This window comes from Empidonax traillii, unplaced genomic scaffold, assembly GCF_003031625.1.
Source record: "Empidonax traillii isolate 1590-97213 ecotype Southwest subspecies unplaced genomic scaffold, ASM303162v1 scaffold448:size1359114, whole genome shotgun sequence".
NCBI lineage: Eukaryota > Metazoa > Chordata > Aves > Passeriformes > Tyrannidae > Empidonax > Empidonax traillii.
Window position 1 is genome coordinate 215,172 of NW_020955641.1, and position 18,927 is coordinate 234,098.

At 61.8% G+C, this 18,927-nt stretch overlaps 2 protein-coding genes across 5 annotated transcripts; one reads left to right on the forward strand and one right to left on the reverse strand.

Moving 5' to 3' along the window:
• Nucleotides 1-104: 104 nt before the first annotated feature.
• Nucleotides 105-10,274, forward strand: TBC1D20 (TBC1 domain family member 20). Of its 4 annotated transcripts, none has more exons than XM_027894997.1 (8): nt 105-196; nt 2,476-2,661; nt 3,781-3,861; nt 5,328-5,514; nt 6,293-6,394; nt 6,839-6,980; nt 7,650-7,834; nt 7,973-8,246. In XM_027894997.1, the coding sequence occupies exons 1-8, from the start codon at nt 154-156 to the stop codon at nt 8,244-8,246; spliced, it is 1,200 nt and encodes a 399-aa protein (XP_027750798.1). In that variant the 5' UTR covers nt 105-153. The 4 variants fall into 4 exon arrangements, with proteins under 4 accessions (XP_027750798.1, XP_027750799.1, XP_027750797.1 ...); XM_027894996.1 differs by having other exon boundaries at nt 154-196; nt 3,778-3,861; nt 7,973-10,274; XM_027894999.1 differs by lacking the exon at nt 105-196 and adding an exon at nt 1,343-1,726 and having other exon boundaries at nt 7,973-10,274.
• A 1,506-nt stretch (nt 10,275-11,780) lies between these two features.
• On the reverse strand, nt 11,781-15,990 carry SOX12 (SRY-box 12). The gene has a single exon (XM_027895065.1). The coding sequence runs from the start codon at nt 15,988-15,990 to the stop codon at nt 15,091-15,093; it is 900 nt and encodes a 299-aa protein (XP_027750866.1). The 3' UTR covers nt 11,781-15,090.
• Nucleotides 15,991-18,927: the final 2,937 nt, after the last annotated feature.

The window sequence follows — 18,927 nt, forward strand, 5'->3', positions numbered from 1 at the left end:
GTGCCCCGCCGTGACGTCCCGCCCGCGCGCCGGCGGGCGGGGGGCGGGGGGAGCGGGCGGGGGCGGGACAGGACCGGACCGGACGGCGCGGGCAGCGCGGAGCCCCGGCCCGGACCGGCGTCCGGCCCGGAATGCGCCGCAGCGCCCGGGAACATGGGCCGGCAGAGCCCGCCGCGCAACGGCGTCGGCGGCCACGGTAGGCGCTGGGCCCAGCGGGCGGGGGGCGGTGGCTCCACTGAGGGGGCGGGGGCTGGAGCGCCCCCTGCGGGCGCGGCGGCGCCCCCTGGCGGCGGGGCGGGGCCGGCGCTGCGCTCGGAGCCGCCCCCGCGGGAGAACCGGGGGTGTCCCGAGAAAACCGGGGGTGCCTCGGGGGATCCGGGAGTGTCCCGGGGGATCCGGGGCCCGAGCGAAGGGCCCGGCCCGCGGCTCGGGCGGGCGGGAGCGGCTGGCGCTGCCTGAACCGAGCAGGGTCCCCGGGCGCTCCCGGCAGTGAGCGGGGGCTCTGCGGCAGCGCCGGGGCTTGCCCGGCCCGGCCTGGCCGGGCCGTGTGTCGGTGCCCGGTCCCTGCAGCGCTGCTCCCCACCTTTGGCTGCAGGAGCACCGACAGACCCACTCGGGTTTGGGATTCACCAGTCTGAGTTTTGGGGCAATTAAGACCGCGCGCCCTCATCTCCAACTATCAACCTGCCGCTTAAGGGCTTGTGCCTGCACAAAACATGTTTTGAACTACATTTTCTTATTTTTGGTAATACTTGAAGCTCTGCCTTTGGAAAGTGTAAATGTTGGGGTATTTGTCAGCGAGCCTGAGAAGAGGAGCCCTCAAGACTTGCTCCTGCCTCCCCACGACTCCTCAAGTTCTTTGTGTGTGAACGGGAGTTTTGTCTCCCGTAGGCTTTGTCTTCCCCTTCCCGAGGCGTCGGGATGTGACAGCCCAGTGTGTGGCAGGGGATCGGGAACAGCTGGGGGTAGGGAACTGGCTGGGAATAGGGAACCGGACGAGCTGAGCTGGCTTCTGTTGTGCAAATAACTCTGCTTGCTCAAGGGGCGGGAAAGGAAATAAAAGGAAACTGTAGTCGCTGGGTGAGCGATAGGAGATTCAATGTTACCAGGAACTTGGAATTCGGAGGGAGGTGGAGCTCTGTCTTAGGCTGTTACAGCTTGTTTTGATCCAAGAAGCGTTTAAAAAGGGTCTTTGAGAGGGAACAGCATCCATTGCTCGACCTACTTGTCGCCCGCGTGCGTGAGCAGCCTGGCAACCCTCCGGACCCCGCGGAGAGCGGCACTTCCAGCCGGGATCTCGCAGGGAGAGGGCCGGGGCAGCGCTGAGGTGCCACGTGGGCAGAGGAACGCGCTCCCTGATCGCTGCTGGGAGGGCGCGGCCTTGGGAAACAGCTGTTTCTCCATCGGAATCCTTTTAATTCCTCCCACCCCAAACCCTATTTGGACACGTCCCCTTATCGGGCGAATCCCCTTTGGAGCCTAAGAGTCGTTGCATCTGTGGGAAAAGCTTTTGGAGAGAGGCAGCGTTTGTGGCCTCATTCTGTTCTCCAGCCCCGCAGCTGCTCAGCAGAGCCTTCCTTGCTGGGAACTCCTCTGGTGTGGGATATCGGGTGGCTCTCAGCCGCCTCTCTCCTTCCTCCCTCACATGAGGCGGCGGTGACAAATTCCACCATGTGGTGTGAAATAGCGTCCCTTCTTCGCTCCCTGGGCAGCGCTCTCATGTCTTGTAAGTGTGTCTGTCCCCAGCACCGTGTGCTTTGTGTGTCACCCCCCTTCCCCATCCCTGCCCCTCAAAACAGTGGGAATTGTTTCCTGCTGGCTAAGCTGTGCGTGCTGGTAGCTGGCAGGTTTGTGTTTGTTGGAAGAGAAGTCAACATGCTCGTGACTGGTTAGCTCTGGTATAACAGTGTCCTTTCTTGTGTCTGTTGCTGTCAGTGGAAATGCTCAGGCTTCTCCTTAGGGCAGCTGCACCCGGGAGTCGGTAGGAACACGGTTTTGGGAGCGCTCTCCTAATCTTTTTAGAACACTCCCCTAAGTCCTGGTCTTAGGAAACACTTGACGCCTGAGCTGGCAGCCACGTCAGAGGGCAAGCAGTTGCAGGATGGCTTTGCAGAGCTGTCCCTGTCCCGCACGGAGCCGTGATCCATTGGGGAGGAGGGAGCTGAGGCCGTTTGGGCAGTGCTGGTGGCTCCCACGTCAGGAGGAGCAGCGTTTGCCTTCCACAGGGGTTGACAGGGAAACAGTGGGTGTGCCAGGTGGCCTGTGAGGTGCCCCCGATGCTGAGCCTGCAGAGATGGGGACACACAGCTGGAGAGTCACCGCCAGGGCCACCCCTGTCTCGGCAGGGCATGTGACAGTGACAGCTGCCCTGTGTCATCTCCCTCGTGTGTGTGACATCGCTGTGAGTGGCTGTTGCTCGGCGGCGCCGCGCACAGGCACTGCCTGTCAGCTCCCATCTCTGTGATCTCCCCGCAGACTTCGATGCTAAGAAGAAAAGAAAGGTGGCGGAGATTTACCAGGCGCTGAACAGTGACCCCATCGACGTGGCGGCGCTGAGGCGGATGGCGATCAGCGAGGGCGGGCTCCTCACGGACGAGATCCGGTGCAAAGTGTGGCCGAAGCTGCTCAGTGTCAACACAGACGACCTGCCCCCTCTTCCAGGTGCGGAACACACTCGGGTGCTTGGGAAGAACGGCCCGGTGACCTTTGTCACCAGAGGAAGGACTTGCTTTCTGACCCGCCTTTTCCCTGTGTGTGCTGGTGTGTTTCCCTGCAAGCTCATGTGAAAAGGGCACTCACTGCAGCGTGAACGCAGTGTTGTATGTAAACAGCAGGCTTGGAAATACATGACTTCCTAAAAACAACATTTGTTGTTACCTTTAGTGACAGCAGCGGAAATCAACTGTGGACGCGGTCAGTGTGGCCCTGAGCATTAGCTGGCACATGTGAGTTCACCTGCAGCAGAAGAATCAGGCCTACTTTGTGTTGTTCCCACGGAGAGGTGGTTGTGCTGGGCCCTGGCTTGGCCAAAACTTTCCTGAGGTGCCTCTCCCAGGAAGCAGATTGTTACGTGAAGCACGGTGTGGTGCTTGGTCGGAGCAGATGCAGGGAAAATGACCTTCCTGGGGAAATACCCACATGGTTTTGAAACCTTAGCAACGCAGGAGCTCCTGTAGCTTTTACAGTTGCCACCCCCAGGACAGATTTTGTTGTTGTTCCCAAATCTGTGGCCATCTGGAAGCGTGCCTTCACCTCAGTCAAGAGCTGGGTGACGTTAGGGGTGGTGTGAGGTGACCAGAGCTGCTGGAAGACAACGTTTAACTTCACATGATCGCATAGATAGAATTTGCTGGCTCACTGAACTTTTCTGGTTTAACTGTCTTAGCTACCCATGGGTGGGGTTTTCTTCTGAATTGTTTCTATTTAATAAATTATTAATTGTGGTCTCCACGGTGCATTTCCCTTCCTGCTGCTGAGTACGCTTTGAATTGCACAGCAAAACTGTGGAGCAGGGATGTTCCAGGGAATGCTGGGAGTGCTGTCAGTTCAAGCATTTAAACACGTGTTGTTTAAAGAAGTAATTGTCTCATTTGCTGTTGGTGTCAGAGCATGTGGCAGTGCAGGTGTGGGGACAGGGCTGGTGTGTGACATGATAAAGGGGACATGTGGTAAGTTGGGGGGTTGTTTGTGCAGCCTCATCCTCCTGGCTCCCTCACCCCTCTCTCTTCCCAGTTGCTTTGCACCGCTCAAAGTTAATCCTATTCCTGTTTCTCTCAGCAGGGAAGGAGCTGCGAGAGGACAACAAGGATTACCAGCAGGTGTTACTGGACGTGCGGCGATCCCTGCGCCGCTTCCCGCCAGGTGAGGGGGAATTCTGCTCCTCCCACTCTGTGGGGGCAAGATCAATGCCGTGGGGCTCCTCCTGGCTCAGGCTTCACTGGGAGGCTCCATTGCTCCAAAAGCTTGACTTTTAGAAAGCCTTTTCCTTGTGAGCTCACAGCAGCTGCTGCTTGCAGTGGAGCCCTTCTGCAGCCATCAGTTTCCCTCAGCTGCCTCTGCACAGATGGTTTTTTGATGTGGCTTTTCCAACGTTCCACCTCCCCTGCCCTGCTGAGCCCCTCTGCCAACAGGCTGCTACCAGCAGACAGTTGCAGCACAGAGGGGTCAGATCCTGCATGAATTCTGCACGGATCCTGTCCCACTCACCAGCTGAAATTAGGACAGATGGAGAAACGTGCCCATTGCTTCAGTTTATTTTAGCCACGGTCTAGCTCAGGGGCAGGGAAGGCAGGTTTGTCAGTGCTTAGAACAATTCCTGCTGTAAAACAGCCTGAAAATCAGGTTCTTGCACCAAATTTAATAGAACATTCAGAAGCAAAACGGTTTTGCAGTTGTTTAGTTCTGGTGGGAGGCTGTTGCCTTTTTGTGTTATTTATATAACATTGAATCCAGCAGCTCTCTGTGCAGAGCACTCGTTATTTCTGGCCAGAATCTGCTTCCCCCTTCTGCCACTTTTATTTTGTGTAAACAGTTGATTCACTGTGGTTCTCTTGCGAGCGTGGATGTTGTGTGCAGGCCTGATTCCTGAAGGCTCTGCTCCTACGGATTTTTTTGCCCTTGAATGGCAGCCTCCTGCCTATTTTTAGCCGCATCAGCGAAGCAGAGGAAAAGGAGAACTTTGTCATTGCAGGATCTCCACTGGGACTCTCTGCTTGGCCTTTGGGCATTTTATCTGTTGACAAGGACTGCCAGAAACTGGCTGCAGCTGTGCAGGGAAGGAACAATGTTTTCCCTGTGACATCCTGTCCCTAAACACATGTTGTTAGCAGGGGATTGATAGAAAGTTGGGCCGGTGGAGGCCTGGCAGTCTGATGCAGTTGGCACAGTTTCTGTGAAAATGGGTCCTGCTGAATTTTTTTCTAGAACTCCTGGGAAATTAAAAATTATTAAAATGTCCTCAGCAATGCTGGATGCACAGCACAATTTGCTTCTCACAGCAGCACTGTACAAACACCAGTAAAATCTGCTCTCATCCTCCACGGCGGCTTCCTGGCAGGCAGGGGCCCTGCAGCTCTGAAGATTAAACACCTTAACCACTGGCTGACTTCCCCTGGGCCAGCAGAATTTTGGGAGGCAGGATTAGGGCTTGGGATATTTTTTTTCTGCCAGTTTTGCTGCCCTCTCTCCTGTGCAACACATCCCTTGGGATCAGGTGGGCTGGCAAACACACGGGTGCTCTCCTTGCACACCGCAGCCACCCTCGCTCCCAAGGCAGGCACTGGTGGGTGGCACAGCTGTCCCACCTCTGCCTGGCACTGTCCCCACAGGGATGCCAGATGACCAGAGGGAAGGACTGCAGGAGGAGCTCATCGATATCATCCTGCACGTCCTCAAGCGCAACCCCCAGCTGCACTACTACCAGGGCTACCATGACATCGTGGTCACCTTCCTCCTGGTGGTGGGGGACAGGCTGGCCACGGCGCTGGTGGAGAAGCTCTCAACGCATCATCTCAGGTACTCAGCGGCAGGAGAGGAGCCACCTGCGTGTCCTCAGGCTGTGGGGACACCTGTGCAGGTGGAGCTGGCCTGGAAGGGGAGCTGGGAAGGCAGAGCCCTGGGTTAAAACAGTTGCCTGTCATGCCTGTACCCAGAGGGGTGCTGTGAGAGCAGCCTGACCACAGGACAGCACAATGGCTTTGCAGGGAGCTGTGCCCTGGGGAAGGGATAATTGAAGGCTGTCAGTTAATTTGTAGCATCTCTTGGAGCTGGAAAAGCCAACTCACATGCATTATTCATGGCTCTGTGGCTGTCAGGGCCTCTCCAGGTCCTGGGGGCTGGCTCAGCACCGTGCCTCCCACTTATCCTTGCACAGCCCTGGGCAGTGTGGTCTGTAGGTGGGCAGTGTCTCTGCTGTTTGGGCACTGAAAAGAGAGCAAGCTTCCATCTGGGAGGTGTGGTTTGGAGGGATTCTCCCTCCTCTCCCTGGCAGGGAGTCAGGTTTTGGGTGCTGGAAGGGCTTTACAGTTCATGTGTTCACTGAAGCAAAGTAAGAATTGTCAGCTGACAGCAGTGTGATGGTCTGGATCTGGGTTCTCTGTGCAGGTCAGCCCTGTGAGTCCCAGCCAAGCAGGAAGGAGGCTGTTCCAAAGAGGCAGAATTCCTTGGGGCCGGGGGCCACCTTGCCATCAAGGCTGTTTATTGCACTTACATTTATTTACCTTCTGCTGCCTCCCTGGAGGGAGAGCTCGCTGACGTGGTTGTTTGACGAAGCTTCTTTTAAATCTTTCCTCAGGGATTTTATGGACCCAACGATGGATAACACCAAGCACATTTTAAATTACCTGATGCCCATCATAGACCAGGTGAACCCTGAGGTGCACGACTTCATGCAGAGGTACACAGATGTTCCCTCAGAGCCTCCTGGCTCTCCCCTACCAGTTTTGGGTTACAACCACAGTGGCTTCCTCGGGGAGTCAACAACTGTTCCACAGCTGATGGTGACACTGCAGAGCCACGTGGCACTTCATTTCAGAGCAGACCCAAACCTGTGCTGCCTGTATGTAGGGTTTTCAGGCGGTGCCATCTTCATCCCAGTGGTCTGCAGTCTTTACTGGAAAGGCTGGGAAATTTGGGGAGAGTGTTGTCCAAAGTGCCACAACCACTTTGTGGGGCTGGTGGGACCTTGGTGGAGTTCGTTGCTAGTTTGGGGGATAATTCCCAGGTTTTGCATTAGGGACTCACAGGTGTTGTCTGGAAGCAGAAGCAGGAAGGTGAGTGGGAGGAGTCAGTGCAGAACCCTTTGTTTCCAGGGTGACCTAACGGCCCTTTCTCCCCGCAGTGCCGAGGTGGGAACCATCTTTGCTCTCAGCTGGCTGATCACCTGGTTCGGCCACGTTTTGTCCGACTTCCGGCACGTGGTGCGATTATATGACTTCTTCCTGGCTTGCCACCCGCTGATGCCCATTTATTTTGCTGCTGTGGTAGGTGGTGTTGGAAAGGGTCAGGGGTTAACTGCGCTGTCCTGAGGTGGTGGGAGTTTAGGGCTGCACAGAGGGGCTGGCAAACCCAGTGCCGGTGCTGTCCCCAGCTGCACCCCTGCACCCAAGTGATGTTCTTGGTGATGGCAGAGGGCAGGTGGGATCCAGGGGAGCTTGGAGCAGCCTGGAGGTGTCCAGCTGAGCAGACTGTGGCAGTTCAGTGCCATGGAGGCAGCGTGGCACAGTGTTTTTCTTTGCTTTCGTGTGCTGGCCCCTACTTCTGGGCACGTGCTGGCGTGCCTGGCTGGCTGGGGGCAGCCCTGCACAGTGCATCCATCTTCCCATCCTCCTATGAGGGATCCAAACAAATCTCTGAGGGCAAGTTATGGAGTCGAACCCTGGTAAGGTTCTCCCCATGGCTCTGAGCCACCAATAACAGGCTCTGCTCAGCAGACAGACCCAACTATCCTGGAAGAGGCTTTCTATGGCCTCAGAGTCTAAGGAAGGGTTTGGCATTTCTCTTTCCAGCCAGTGAATGCTTCACTGCAATGTGTCCTCTTGAAGGTCTTTCAGCTGGAAGTGAAAATTTTTCTCTTCTGGCTCTGAACCAAGTGCCAGCGTGTGCCAAGGAGTTGTCCCCATTTCCTCATCTGTCCTCACTCCTCTCTGCAGATCGTGCTGCACAGGCAGCAGGAAGTTCTGGAGTGCGAGTGTGACATGGCCTCTGTCCACCACCTCCTGTCCCAGATCCCACAGGACCTTCCTTACGAGTCTCTGATCAGCAAAGCTGGAGATCTTTTTGTCCAGTTCCCACCCTCTGAACTCGCCAAAGAGGCAGCTCAGCAGCAGGCAGAACGGTGAGTGCCAGGCAGCCCCCGTGTTCCCTACACCCCCTTGGCCAGGGCTTGCTTCCTCATAGAGATCTTCCTCCCTGGCCAGAGGCTGGTCCCTGAGGCAGGCTGGGGACACTGCTTAACCTGTTCCTCCTCTTGCAGAACCGCGGCTTCCACGTTTAAGGACTTTGAGTTGGCATCGGTGCAGCAGAGACCAGACACTGTGTTGAGGCAGCGCTTCAGGGAGCGGCTCCGAGGGGAGGAGCGGCTCCGAGGGGAGGAGCGGACAAAATCCATCTTGACAAAGCCTCGGACCAACCGCTTTGTCAAGCTGGCAGTGATGGGGCTGACGGTGGCGCTGGGAGCAGCTGCCCTGGCCGTGGTGAAGAGTGCACTGGAGTGGGCACCCAAGTTTGAACTGCAGATTTTCCCCTGAAGCCGGAGGAATGGCCTTCCCTGTCACCACATCCTTCCCTGGCGGGAAGGGCTCATGTCTGATGGAGGACATGTCCGGAAACGACCTGTCTGAAGATTATTTTTTATTCTTGCTGCGTCCAGTGACGCTTTTGGCCTTTGTGACAGAGACTGAGGGAACCAGCCCGGTTCCCCACGCCGTGCTCACCTTGTTCCCCTCTCCCCGTGCAGGGGTGAGCAGACAGGCACTGCCGCCGACCCGGGAGGAGCCGGAGGTACGGACGAGTCTTGCTGTTCAGGCTGTGCTCAGGTGACTGTACAGAGGGAGAGCCGCGTGTGGGCTGTGCCGAAATGATCCTGCATTCTCCGCTGGGGAAAACTGGTGGGAGTGAGAGCCTGCAAGAGAGTGTCCCAGCAGGGTTTAGCCTGGCTGTGTGCGTGTGTGGGGTTGAAGGGCTGTTGCACTGGTGAGGAACAGGGCAGCCCTTTGGCTCCTCATTGCTCCAGCGTGCTCCGCCATCTGCCTTCAGCTTTGCCGCTGCTCCAGCCCTTCCCTGTCCTGTAGGCACCCTCTGAGTAGAGCCAGACCTTTCACACACCCCAATCAGCGCCATGCCATGAGCTTCTCTCCAGTGTGTAATGCTCCCTGGCTCTTTTTGCTTCCTCATCTTTGCAGCCTGATCTTTTCATGGGAGAGGAGGGCAGGGGACAGGAGCAGACCTTAGCTCAGCTCTTGGACGCTGCTGCTCCTGTGCTGGCAGTACCATGATCTTACCTGGGGTCAGTGAGGTGGGCACGAGTGTGCTCGCCCTGCCAAGGCTGTGTGTTGTCATGTGCTGGGTCACGTCACCACAAGTGTTAGTGGTACTGTGGATGCACATTGCAGACTTGTTTAACAGCTCTGGAAGTGGGCACTAACATGGAGAAAGGCTTTTTCCACCTTGTGAAACACGTTTGCACAGGACAGAAGTCACTGCAGTAGGAAATGTGTCATAAACCTCCCCCACGAGTTGATCAGGCGTCAGCATCACAGTCCCGTTGACAGTCCCAACACTCCCTGCCCTCCAAGCTAAGCAGCAAATCCTTCTAGAGAACTTGGTGTCCCACTGAGACAAAGCCAATAGACACTCTATGCCTCTACCTCTCCCCTGAGCTGCTAAACCTCCCTCAAGTGCCCTTACCTGTCCCTCACAGCTCCCTCCCGCTTCCCCATCATTGCTCTGTTGTGCCCAAAGCCATCTGTGCCGTGCCCAGGGGCTGCACACCTGAAAAGGAGGTGTTGGTTGAAGAGTTAAGGATTTGGGAATGGAGAAGGGAACTCATGCCCTGCAAAGCTCAGCACCCCCCCTTGTCCCACCCCCCAGCCTGTTTGCCTATAACTGCCCTGGGTATGTTCTGGTTTGCCCCGTGAGCCCTCGCTCATGGAAGAGCTGTGCCTTTCTGGCCAGAGGGCAGGTGGGCAGTCGTCATTCCTGACCTGTGTTCCCATGAGGCTCTGAGCAGGAGTTCTCTTGCAGAACTTGCAATTCTCTGTAGGTGAAATCTGGAGCGTGTGAATCTGCCCTTGCCCGAACAGGGCAGCAAGGCCTGTTCCTTCCTCTCCTGGCTGGTGCCAGTGCCCATGGAGAGAGCCAGGGCTGGTCATGGGGCTCCTCCTGGCGTGGCTGAAGGCAGAGCCCATTCTTGGCCCCTCAGCATTCTCCCCCGAAACACTAGAGCAGGATGGCAGGCTGGGTCACTTAGCACTTTAGAAACCAGTGGTGCAGGAGAGTGTGGTGACCTGGGGGCGCTGCTGGAGGGCCCAGGCCCCTCTATACACCACCCCAAAGGAGGGGATGGTTGGACCCCCCCCGGGGGGAGCCCCTGCAGCCCCTCCACTCCCTGGCCATGATGCACTTTAGGTCTTGCGTTGTCCCCGGGGGAGGAAGGGCCTGGGAGGAGATGGTCGCTGCGGGTGCTTCACTTCACTCTGTACAAAGACTTACACACCCCCTGTAAATGCGGATTTCTACAAACCCTGAAACTGTAAAATAAACAGTTACTAAACACACTTCCTGCCCTCCCCTGAGCCGGGGCTGCCAGATCTGCTCTCGTGGCACCCTGTGGCCCAGAGCTGGCACCTTCCCCGTGGTGTCCAGGCCAGCTCTGCCTGTCCTCACACCCAGCAGCCCCATGGGAAGAGGAGCAGGAGGGGAGCCAAAGGGCGCGTGCGTGCCCCGGTCACTGCTCTCCTTCCATCCGCTCACCTCTGGGCCAGCGCCAGGCCTTGCGTGTGCCACCCGCTTTCCGGGGTGTCCCCCCCCCATCAGCAGCACGGGGCTGTAAGTAGCTTGACCTCCCTGCCCCTCCTGCACCCCGGGCCGGGTGCCTGGCTGTGGGAGGAGATCCCAGGCATGGTGCCACTTCCCAGGACATGCTCTGCTGAGCCGGGCTGACACAGCCGCCTTCACCGGCCTGGGAGCGGGCTCGGCCGGATGGCTCGGGGCCACTCAACGTGCTGGTTACTTTTAGTTCCTTGTGACTTCTCCGGGAGCAAATTCCTCAATAGCGCTGGGAACCCTTTGGGAGGAACATCCTTTGGGCAGCAGGGGTGGTGGAGGAGGAGCAAGTGAGAGGCATGTGGGACCTTTGGGGTTGGCAAGAGGCCACTGCCACACGAGTGAGAGCCAGGCAGGTGGCAGTGTGTGCGTGTGCCTGTGCAGGCCGTACTGGACACCGGGCACTGAACACCTGGCCCTGCACAGTCCCAGGCTTGGGTAAGGTCAGGAGGGCAATGGCAGCAGGAGCTGTGACCGTGGCTGCAGGAGCCTCTCAGTGTCTTTGCTCCCAGCGGTGTCCCTGGGCAGGAGTTGTATCCCAGGGATCCAACCGAAGTCACCCCATGCTGGAGCATCACTGCTTGCATGGGCACCACCCCAGGCAGGTGAGTGCAGCCTGCAGACTTGTAGGGTCACTGGAACACGGGCACCCCCCGCACTTCACCATCCCCCGGGGACAGCCCAGTCCTCAGCAGTGTCGGGGCCGTGGGAGGGGCTGGCGGTACCCGGGGATGCTCCAGGTTCCTCTTGTTGCCGTGGCAACAGCTGCGGGTGAGGGGGGAAGTGCATGACGCAAGCGGCACGTGACCCCTTGGCCCCCTTCCCCCCCGGGCCCTCCTGCAGGGCCAGATTAGCGACCCTGGTCCCCTCCCTCCCCTGTGTCCCCAGTGTCTCCCCCCAGCCCCTTCTCCTGGGCTGAACCGAGTCGGGGGCGCTGTCAGGGTTGCCCCCTCCCTACACACACACACGGGTGGGGCCGTGTGTGCACATGCACATACGTGCTCATGTATGCACATGCTCACACTGCTCCCAGGGACAACCATCCCACTCTGACTGATGAGGGTGAAACCCCCCCGGTGTGGGAGCCCATGGGAAGCCAGGCTCAGGGTGTGAGCTGACATGCCTGGGAGCTGGATCCTGGCCACTGGGAATCCCACAGGGGACCTCCCATACCCCTGGGAACCCCAAATTTCCCCGTGAGGGGGGTGAGTTGTCACAGAAGGAGACAGAGCCGTGAGGAGCAGACCAACACACTTTATTCCATAATCACAACAGTCAGGATAACCGTTAGCCAAGGTTTTGTTCCGCAGAGCAAGAGCCGGCCACGTCACACCCCCGGGATGGGGTCACGACTGCCCCTCAGCTAAAATCCTATTTCTCCAAGACAACAGACACAGGGACCCTTCACTAACACGACACTACAAAGGTGACCCCGAGCGCTGGCGCCCGTCCGCAGGCTGCGCCAGGGCCCCGCCAGCTCCGGGGACCCCCGGCCCGCTCGGCCGCCGCCGGGGCGGCTGCTTCCTGAGAGAGGTTTGGTTTATTTTTATTATTACTATCATTATTACTATTCATTATTATTATTATTATTATTATTCGCTTTGTCTGGAGTGATGATGGGATGTCGCACGCGCACGCACACACGCTCGCACACGCATGCCAGCCAGCACCGGGCAGCGGGGAGGCGGGGGCGCAGCGGGAGGGGGCCGCACGCTGGGGGGGGTCTCTAAGCACTACAACCACACGGCACAGAAATTCCACCACTGTCCACGACGGTTCTCCCCGACAAACACGCCCGGCGAGACTCGAGGAAGGGGAACGGGGAGGGGGGGACGGGGACAAAGCGGATGGTGTTGTGCTTGCAGCCGGGACGGGGGAGGCCCCGGCGCTGGCTCCGGTTCTGGCACTGACCCAGAACCTGCTCCTGAGGAAACGTTTTGCCTGACAGTCTGTGGAGGGATCGCCCCATCTCAAGGGCGATGCACAGCACACAGGGGACCACCGGGAGCCGTGTCCCCGCTGAGAATGGGTGCTGAGCCCTGAGCTGCAGGGTCAGCAAAGCACACATGTGATGCGAGACCCTCACTGTGGCCTCAGGCCTTGCTGGTACCTGGGGGCTTTGGCTTCCCCGTGGAGGGGGATGGAGGGCAAGTGGCTGTCAGCCACAGCACCCTCCCCGAGAACCCCTGGTCACGACGTGGGGTGGCTGTGCACCCCAAGAAGGCACCGAGGTGCTGGGTGAGATCTGTGTGCGTCAGAGAGTCCTGGGGCTGCCGGACCCCACGGGAACCCCAAACCCGGCTCACACATGGGAGGGGGCTTCGGGTGCTCCTGGCATGGGGCTGCCTGGGGGGTGGAAGGCAGACCCCCCCCCCAGGTGGCAGTGAGGTTGGAGCAGGCTGCCGGAATCACGGCTGTCCCGGCGCTTATTTGGCTTTTCCACTTTTGTGGGGTGGGTCTGGGTCCAGTGGGGAACGGCCTGGGAGGGAGGAGGCAGGGAAGGGGATGGATGCGCTCTATCCAGGGAACACGTGTCTGATGCGTGACACCCGCCTGGCTCCGCAGGCTGGCACCGCACGGGGGTACCGAAACACCGTGGCTACTGCCAACACACACGCACAGCTACCGCTACACACCGACACATCTACACTGCTGATGGCTGGCTGACCAGCGGGGGGGCCTCGACGGGACCCCCAGGCCACCCGGCACCGGGCTGGGGGACACCGAGCATCCCAGTTGAAGGGCCCAGGGACACGCCTCTCCCTGCGCTGCAGTGCCTATCCCCACGGCTGAGCCAGGGCCACCAGTACCTCCAGCAACAGGGCCAGGCAGGTCTCCTGCTCCCAGGCAGCCCTAGGGGATGCCAGGGCCTGGGAGGGGGATGTCCTTCACCTGGTCACAGCTCAATCCGGCCTGACAGCAACAGGCAGGCACTGGATGGCCTGTGACCGGGAGAACCAGCAGCCCCAAAACAGGGAGGCAGAGCCCCCCAGGGAGCGGGAGTTCTGCTGCCCTCAGCACCCCAAGGCCCAGGAGGAGTCCGAGGGGCTCCAACATACCCAGAGTCCCTGGGGAATTGGGGCCGTGGGGGTTTGCAGGGGCTGCTTCAAGCAGCGGCTGCTGCTGAACCCAGTACAGCTCCTCAGGACGCTGCCAGCCCCTGCCACAGCCACATCCCCACCCAGCACCGCTGTACCCGAGCACAGCCCCTGCCCCCCCAACCACAGCCTGCGGCAGCCGCCGAGCCAGCACTGCAGCCACGTGCTCCCAGCAGTGGGAGGAGGCGGCTGTCGCAGGAAGGAGCCATTAGGAAAAGCAAAGAAAATCCCAGCTGGAGGAGCTGCTGCAGCAGCAGCACCTTCCCTGCCGGCATGTCCTTGCTCTCAGCTCGGCCAGCAGCGGGACTCAGCGTGGTGCTGTGTGGAGGAGCCCTGCGCCAGAGCATCATCCACACCCCACACGCCTGCTGGCATCGGCTGCTGCTGTTCTCAGCCCTGTTTGGGTGGTTACTTAAGGTAGATTTCCCTACAGCTGCCCTTTCCTGGCCACCCTGCCCTTCCCTGCTCTCCCTGCCATCCCAGCAGCACCACCCACCACAGCTGGGCACGCTGGGACTCTTCTCCACCATCCAAGGTGAGCCGGCCCAGAGCAGGTCCTGCACGGGCACCTGCACCAAGGCTGAAAATGAGGGCTGGCTCCTTTGGGAAGGGCTCATCCCCACCAGTTTTTGGGGTGGCTCCGGGCATGGGCTCCCCCAATGGCACAGCCTCCCCTGCACAACTGCCTGGCGAGAGGAACAACACAGCCTCCCGCGCCCACGTGCGCGTCACGTGCGTGCAACTTCACTCTTCCCAAAGCGAGCGGCGGGGAGCGCGCGCCACGGGGAAAGGAGACAGTGCTGTGGGACACCGAACCCCCAGAAGCCAGGGATATCCCCCACGAAACAGAGCATAGGGAAGGGAGGGCTTTGCGTGGCTCGGCATCCCTCCCCAAGGGCTACAACGAGAAAGAGGAGAAAAATTGAAGTCATGCGTTAAATGCAGTCAAAAAGCAAATGGAATCGGCCATTCCCCAAGGGATGGGGAGAGTTGGACGGGCACCAAGAGCCAGGGTGGCGTGGATGCTCCTGCTGCCCGGAGAGAGGGAGGACACACGGTGCTGGCAGAAATGGGAGCGTCCGGGAGCAGCCATGGCCTGCAGCACCGGGGTCATGGGGGGAAGTGGCCGGGTGTGACAATGAAAGCCCCATGAGACGCATTTCACGGGCAAATAACCATGGTGGGCGGCCACACGTCCCACGGGCGCAAGGCGAGGGCCAGACAGACGGATGGATGAGGAGTGGGTGTGTGCCGGGGGGGTGGGGGGAGCAAGGTCTCTGCCTTCCAGCAGCTTCAAGGCAAAATACCTGATTCCTGCATGTAAACAGCTGGTTTCGGTTTGTTTGTTTTTTTTGTTCTTTTTTTTTTTCCTGGGTTGTTTTGTTTTGTTTTTTATCTGACCTGATTGTGGGTGAAAATAAAAACAAGCGTTACCTGCAGAGTGTGGGACTCAGTAGGTAAAGACCAAGTCCGAGATGCTGGACATGAGCCAGTCCCCCGCTATCATCTCTGTCACCTCGGGCGTGCAATAGTCCGGGAACTCGAAGTGCGAGGAGACTCCCCGCGGGAAGAGGTCGTGGTCCTTGTCGAAGACAGACCAGTCCAGAGCACCACAGGTGGCACTGGCGGGCGCCCGCCCGGGCATGACCCCTAGCAGCTCTTCCTCCAGCTCCTCATCCGAGGAGCTGAAAGAGGAGGGAGGGGACCCAGCCGACATGGGAGAGGGGGACCCGCTCTCTGGAGACGCCCCTGGCTCCGGGCAGGGCTCAGCAGGGCTCAGGGGGGTCGGGGGCTCTTGGGGGCTGTGCTCCCCGTCCGGTGCCGGGTGCCAGGCGGCCGTGCCGGGCTCCGCGGGGCAGTCCTCAGTGGGCACCTCTGGCGCGGGTTCCTGCGGGGTGTCGGGGCTGGTGGGCAGCTTGGCGGGCTGCCTGCGGCTGGCAGAGACACGGCCCAGCACGGAGGGCTTGATCTTCACCGGGAGCCGCGGGCGGGCTGCGCCGGTGCCCACCTTGCCTTTTTTCCGAGGCCGGTACTTGTAGTCAGGGTAGTCGGCCATGTGCTTGAGACGCAGGCGCTCGGCCTCCCTGACAAAGGGGATCTTCTCGGAGTCGTGAAGGAGCTGCCAGCGCCGGCCCAGGCGCTTGGAGATCTCGGCGTTGTGCATGTCGGGCCACTGGTCCATGATCTTGCGGCGCTCGTGCTGGGACCACACCATGAAGGCGTTCATGGGCCGCTTGATGTGCCCGCTCGGCGTCTTGCACCAGGCGGGCTCGGTGTCGCGGGCGGGCAGCGGGGCGCAGGGCTCCCGCCGAGCCTCCGCGCCCCGGCCCCGCGGGCCGCGCTGCACCATCCTGGGGCCGGGCACCCCGCCGCCGCCTCCGCCTCCTCCTCCCCGCCCGCTGCCGCCCCCCTGCCCGCCGCCGCCTCTCCGCCCGCCGCTACGCTCGGCGCCGCGCCGCCCCCATTGTGAGGAGCGGGCGGCGGCGGCGGGGCGGGGCGCAGGCGGCCGCGACGGGGCCCGGGGGCGCACGGCGGGGGCGGCTCCGCCGGGGCGGCGGCTGCGGTAGTGCTACGGAGGGTCCCCGGCACGGCCCGGTGGTCTCCGGCTCGGAGATTGCTCTGCAGCGGTCTTGTCCCGGGATGCTCGGCACCGACCCGGGATGCTCGGCACCGGTCCGAGGATGCTCCGGAATGCTCTGTACCACCTCGAGGATGCTCGGTACCGGTCCGACGATGCTCTGGGATGCTCTGTAGCGGCTCGGGGATGCTGCACGCCTAGAGGGCTCCGCCTCGCTCCGGGCTTGCTCCGCTCCTCGCCGCCCCGGGGATGCTTCCCCAGTTAAGTGGGCGGATGTTTCAGTCAGGAACGGTGCGGGGCGGCTGCGGCGGGTCCGGGTGCGGGTCGGGGGTGCGCGGGGGGCGGTGCGGGCAGCCTAGGAGCCGCACGCCCCCCGGTGCCGCTCTTATAGCCACCGCCGCCCCGCCCCCGCCGCCCCCGGTAAACACCGGCGCGCCGGGGCTGTCAATGGGGGGCCCCACCCCCCGCCGCCCATTGGCCGCCGGGCGGGGGGGGCACATCCCTCTCAGCCAATGGGCGCCCGCCGAGAGGGGTTGCTGGAGAGAATGGCAGGGCGGCACCGCCGGTACCCCCCGGAACCCACCGGTACCCCCCGTAGCCCCCCTAGTGCCCCCCAGTACACTGGGCACGCCCCGGTACCTCCTGCTACCCCGGCAACCCGGTCCTCCCGATACCCCTCGCCATGGCACCCGTGCAGCCCCCCGTTGCCCCCACTCTGAGCAGCACAGCACCTCCCGTGAAACCGGGTACCTTCAGCGTACAGGTACCCCGTGCCCCCCGGTACCCCCTCGAAGCGAGATGCTTCAGCTCCTGCCAGAACCCGCTGCTCCCCCGGTCTGGGCGCCCCGGTGTCCCCGGTGACCCCAACGCCCGCACTCCCGGGAGCCCCCCCCACCCTCCCTCGCGGCCCGCCGGGAGCGTGGGCACGGCTCTGACCGCCACACCGAGTATCCCCTCGGGATGCTGCTCTTGGACCCCGCCCTGCCTCCCTGCCGGGCTCCCGGGGCATCCACTGTCCCCACTCCTCCCGGCAGAGCCTGTTCCAGGACGTCCCCCGGGCCGCCCACTGGGGCTCGGCCCCACGCGGTGTGGGAACACCGGTGCCTTCGTGGATGTGCGCCCCCCAGCCATCTTTGCGGCGTCTCCTCGGGGCTCGGCTCCCTGCGGGGCGGAGGAAGCGGGGCCGGGAGCTCCGTGGGGGGGAACGCGTTGCCCACGGGGCGACCACGCGGTCCCGGTGCCGCGAGTGGGGCCCCGCCCCGCCCGGTCGGGCCACACCCTCTGCCGGTCAGGCCACGCCCCCTCCGTTGGGCGGCACCAATGGGGAGGCGGCGGCGGCGCTGTTGCCCCGGAGACCATGGGCTGCCCGCAGGGGGCCGCGCCCATTGGCTGCCGCCGCCGCGCGCGGGCCCGCCGGGGGCCGCGCCCATTGGCTGAACCGCCGCCGCCAGTTGCTGTGGTGACAGCGGAGCGCGCGGGGCCGCGCCCGGCCGGGAACCGGGACAAACGGGACACCGGGACTGACCGGGCACCGGGACAGACCGGGAACCGGGCACCGACCGGGAACCGGGACCCAACCGGGCACCGACCGGGAACCGGGACCCAACCAGGCACTGGGACCTCAGCGGGCACCGGGACAGACCGGGTACCGGCACCTCACCGGCCACCGGGACCTGACCAGGCACCGATATGTAACCGGGCACGGTGACCCGACCGGGCACTGCAACCTGTCCGGGCATCACAGCTGACCGGGCACCGTGACATGACTGGACATCACGACCCCCCCAGGCACCGCGGGCTGAGCGGCACTTCGGGCTGTCCCATCCAGTCCTGTGGCCTCACCGGGCACCGTTTGCTGTCCCGGTCCTGCCATCTGACCGAGAACTGTGTCTCCCACCCTGCGGGCTGTCCCGGCATTGCGGCCAGACCGGGCACCGGGGGCAGCCCCGGGACCTGTCCTCCCGCTGGACTGTCCCGCACCCCCGGGTGCTCACGCTGAGCCCCGCCGCCCGGGGAACACCACGGGACCATCCACTGCGGCTTCGCACGGGGAGCCGCTCCCACCCGGTATAATCGGAGGTCCCACACGGTCCCGTGCACCGGGGCCGCCTCGCCACGGGCTCCCCGGGACGGCCGGTCCTCTGCTCCCTCCCGGCCCCGGCAGCCCCGCAAACAGCAGAGTCCCCGTCCGGCCCGCCGCGCTGCTCGGTTTGCCACAGCTCCCTCCCAGCCCGTGCACTCCGACCCGTCCCGGTGATCCCGTCCCGGTGGCCCCGTCTCGGTGCGGAGCCGAGGCGGAGCCGGCAGGGGGCGCCCCTCCCGCCCGGTCCCGTGAGCGCGGGCCCCGCCCGGTCCCCGGGCCCGCCCGCTGTCGCCGTGGAGACCGGCCCGGGATACGCGGCATCCTCGGGGCCGTGGCGAAGGGGGGTCTCCGGAGGCCATGGGGGTCCCCAGGGGGCAGAGGATGATGAGGGGCAATAGAGTGTAGGGGTGTCCCCGGGGGCAAAGGGACAAAAGGGAGAGCCTGCTGCAGCATCACCCCTGCAACAGCCGGAATCCACCCGCCCATACTGTCCCTGGCTCCAGCTGGCTCCTGGAGCACCGCTCTGCTCGCCAGAGCCTCTCTCTGAGGGGTGGCACCAGGCACAGTGACAGATTCCTCCGTGCAGCCAGTACGAGCGGCAGCGCCTGAGGGGAAGGTCAGGAATG

Coding starts and splice junctions, on each gene's coding strand:
- SOX12 (XM_027895065.1), bottom strand. CDS start 15,990: ATGGTGCAGCGCGGCCCGCGGGGCCGGGGCGCGGAGGCTCGGCGGGAG.
- TBC1D20 (XM_027894999.1), top strand. CDS start 1,672: ATGTGGTGTGAAATAGCGTCCCTTCTTCGCTCCCTGGGCAGCGCTCTC. Junction 1,727..2,475: donor GGGCAGCGCTCTCATGTCTT/GTAAGTGTGTCT, acceptor ATCTCCCCGCAG/ACTTCGATGCTAAGAAGAAA. Junction 6,395..6,838: donor GTGCACGACTTCATGCAGAG/GTACACAGATGT, acceptor TTCTCCCCGCAG/TGCCGAGGTGGGAACCATCT.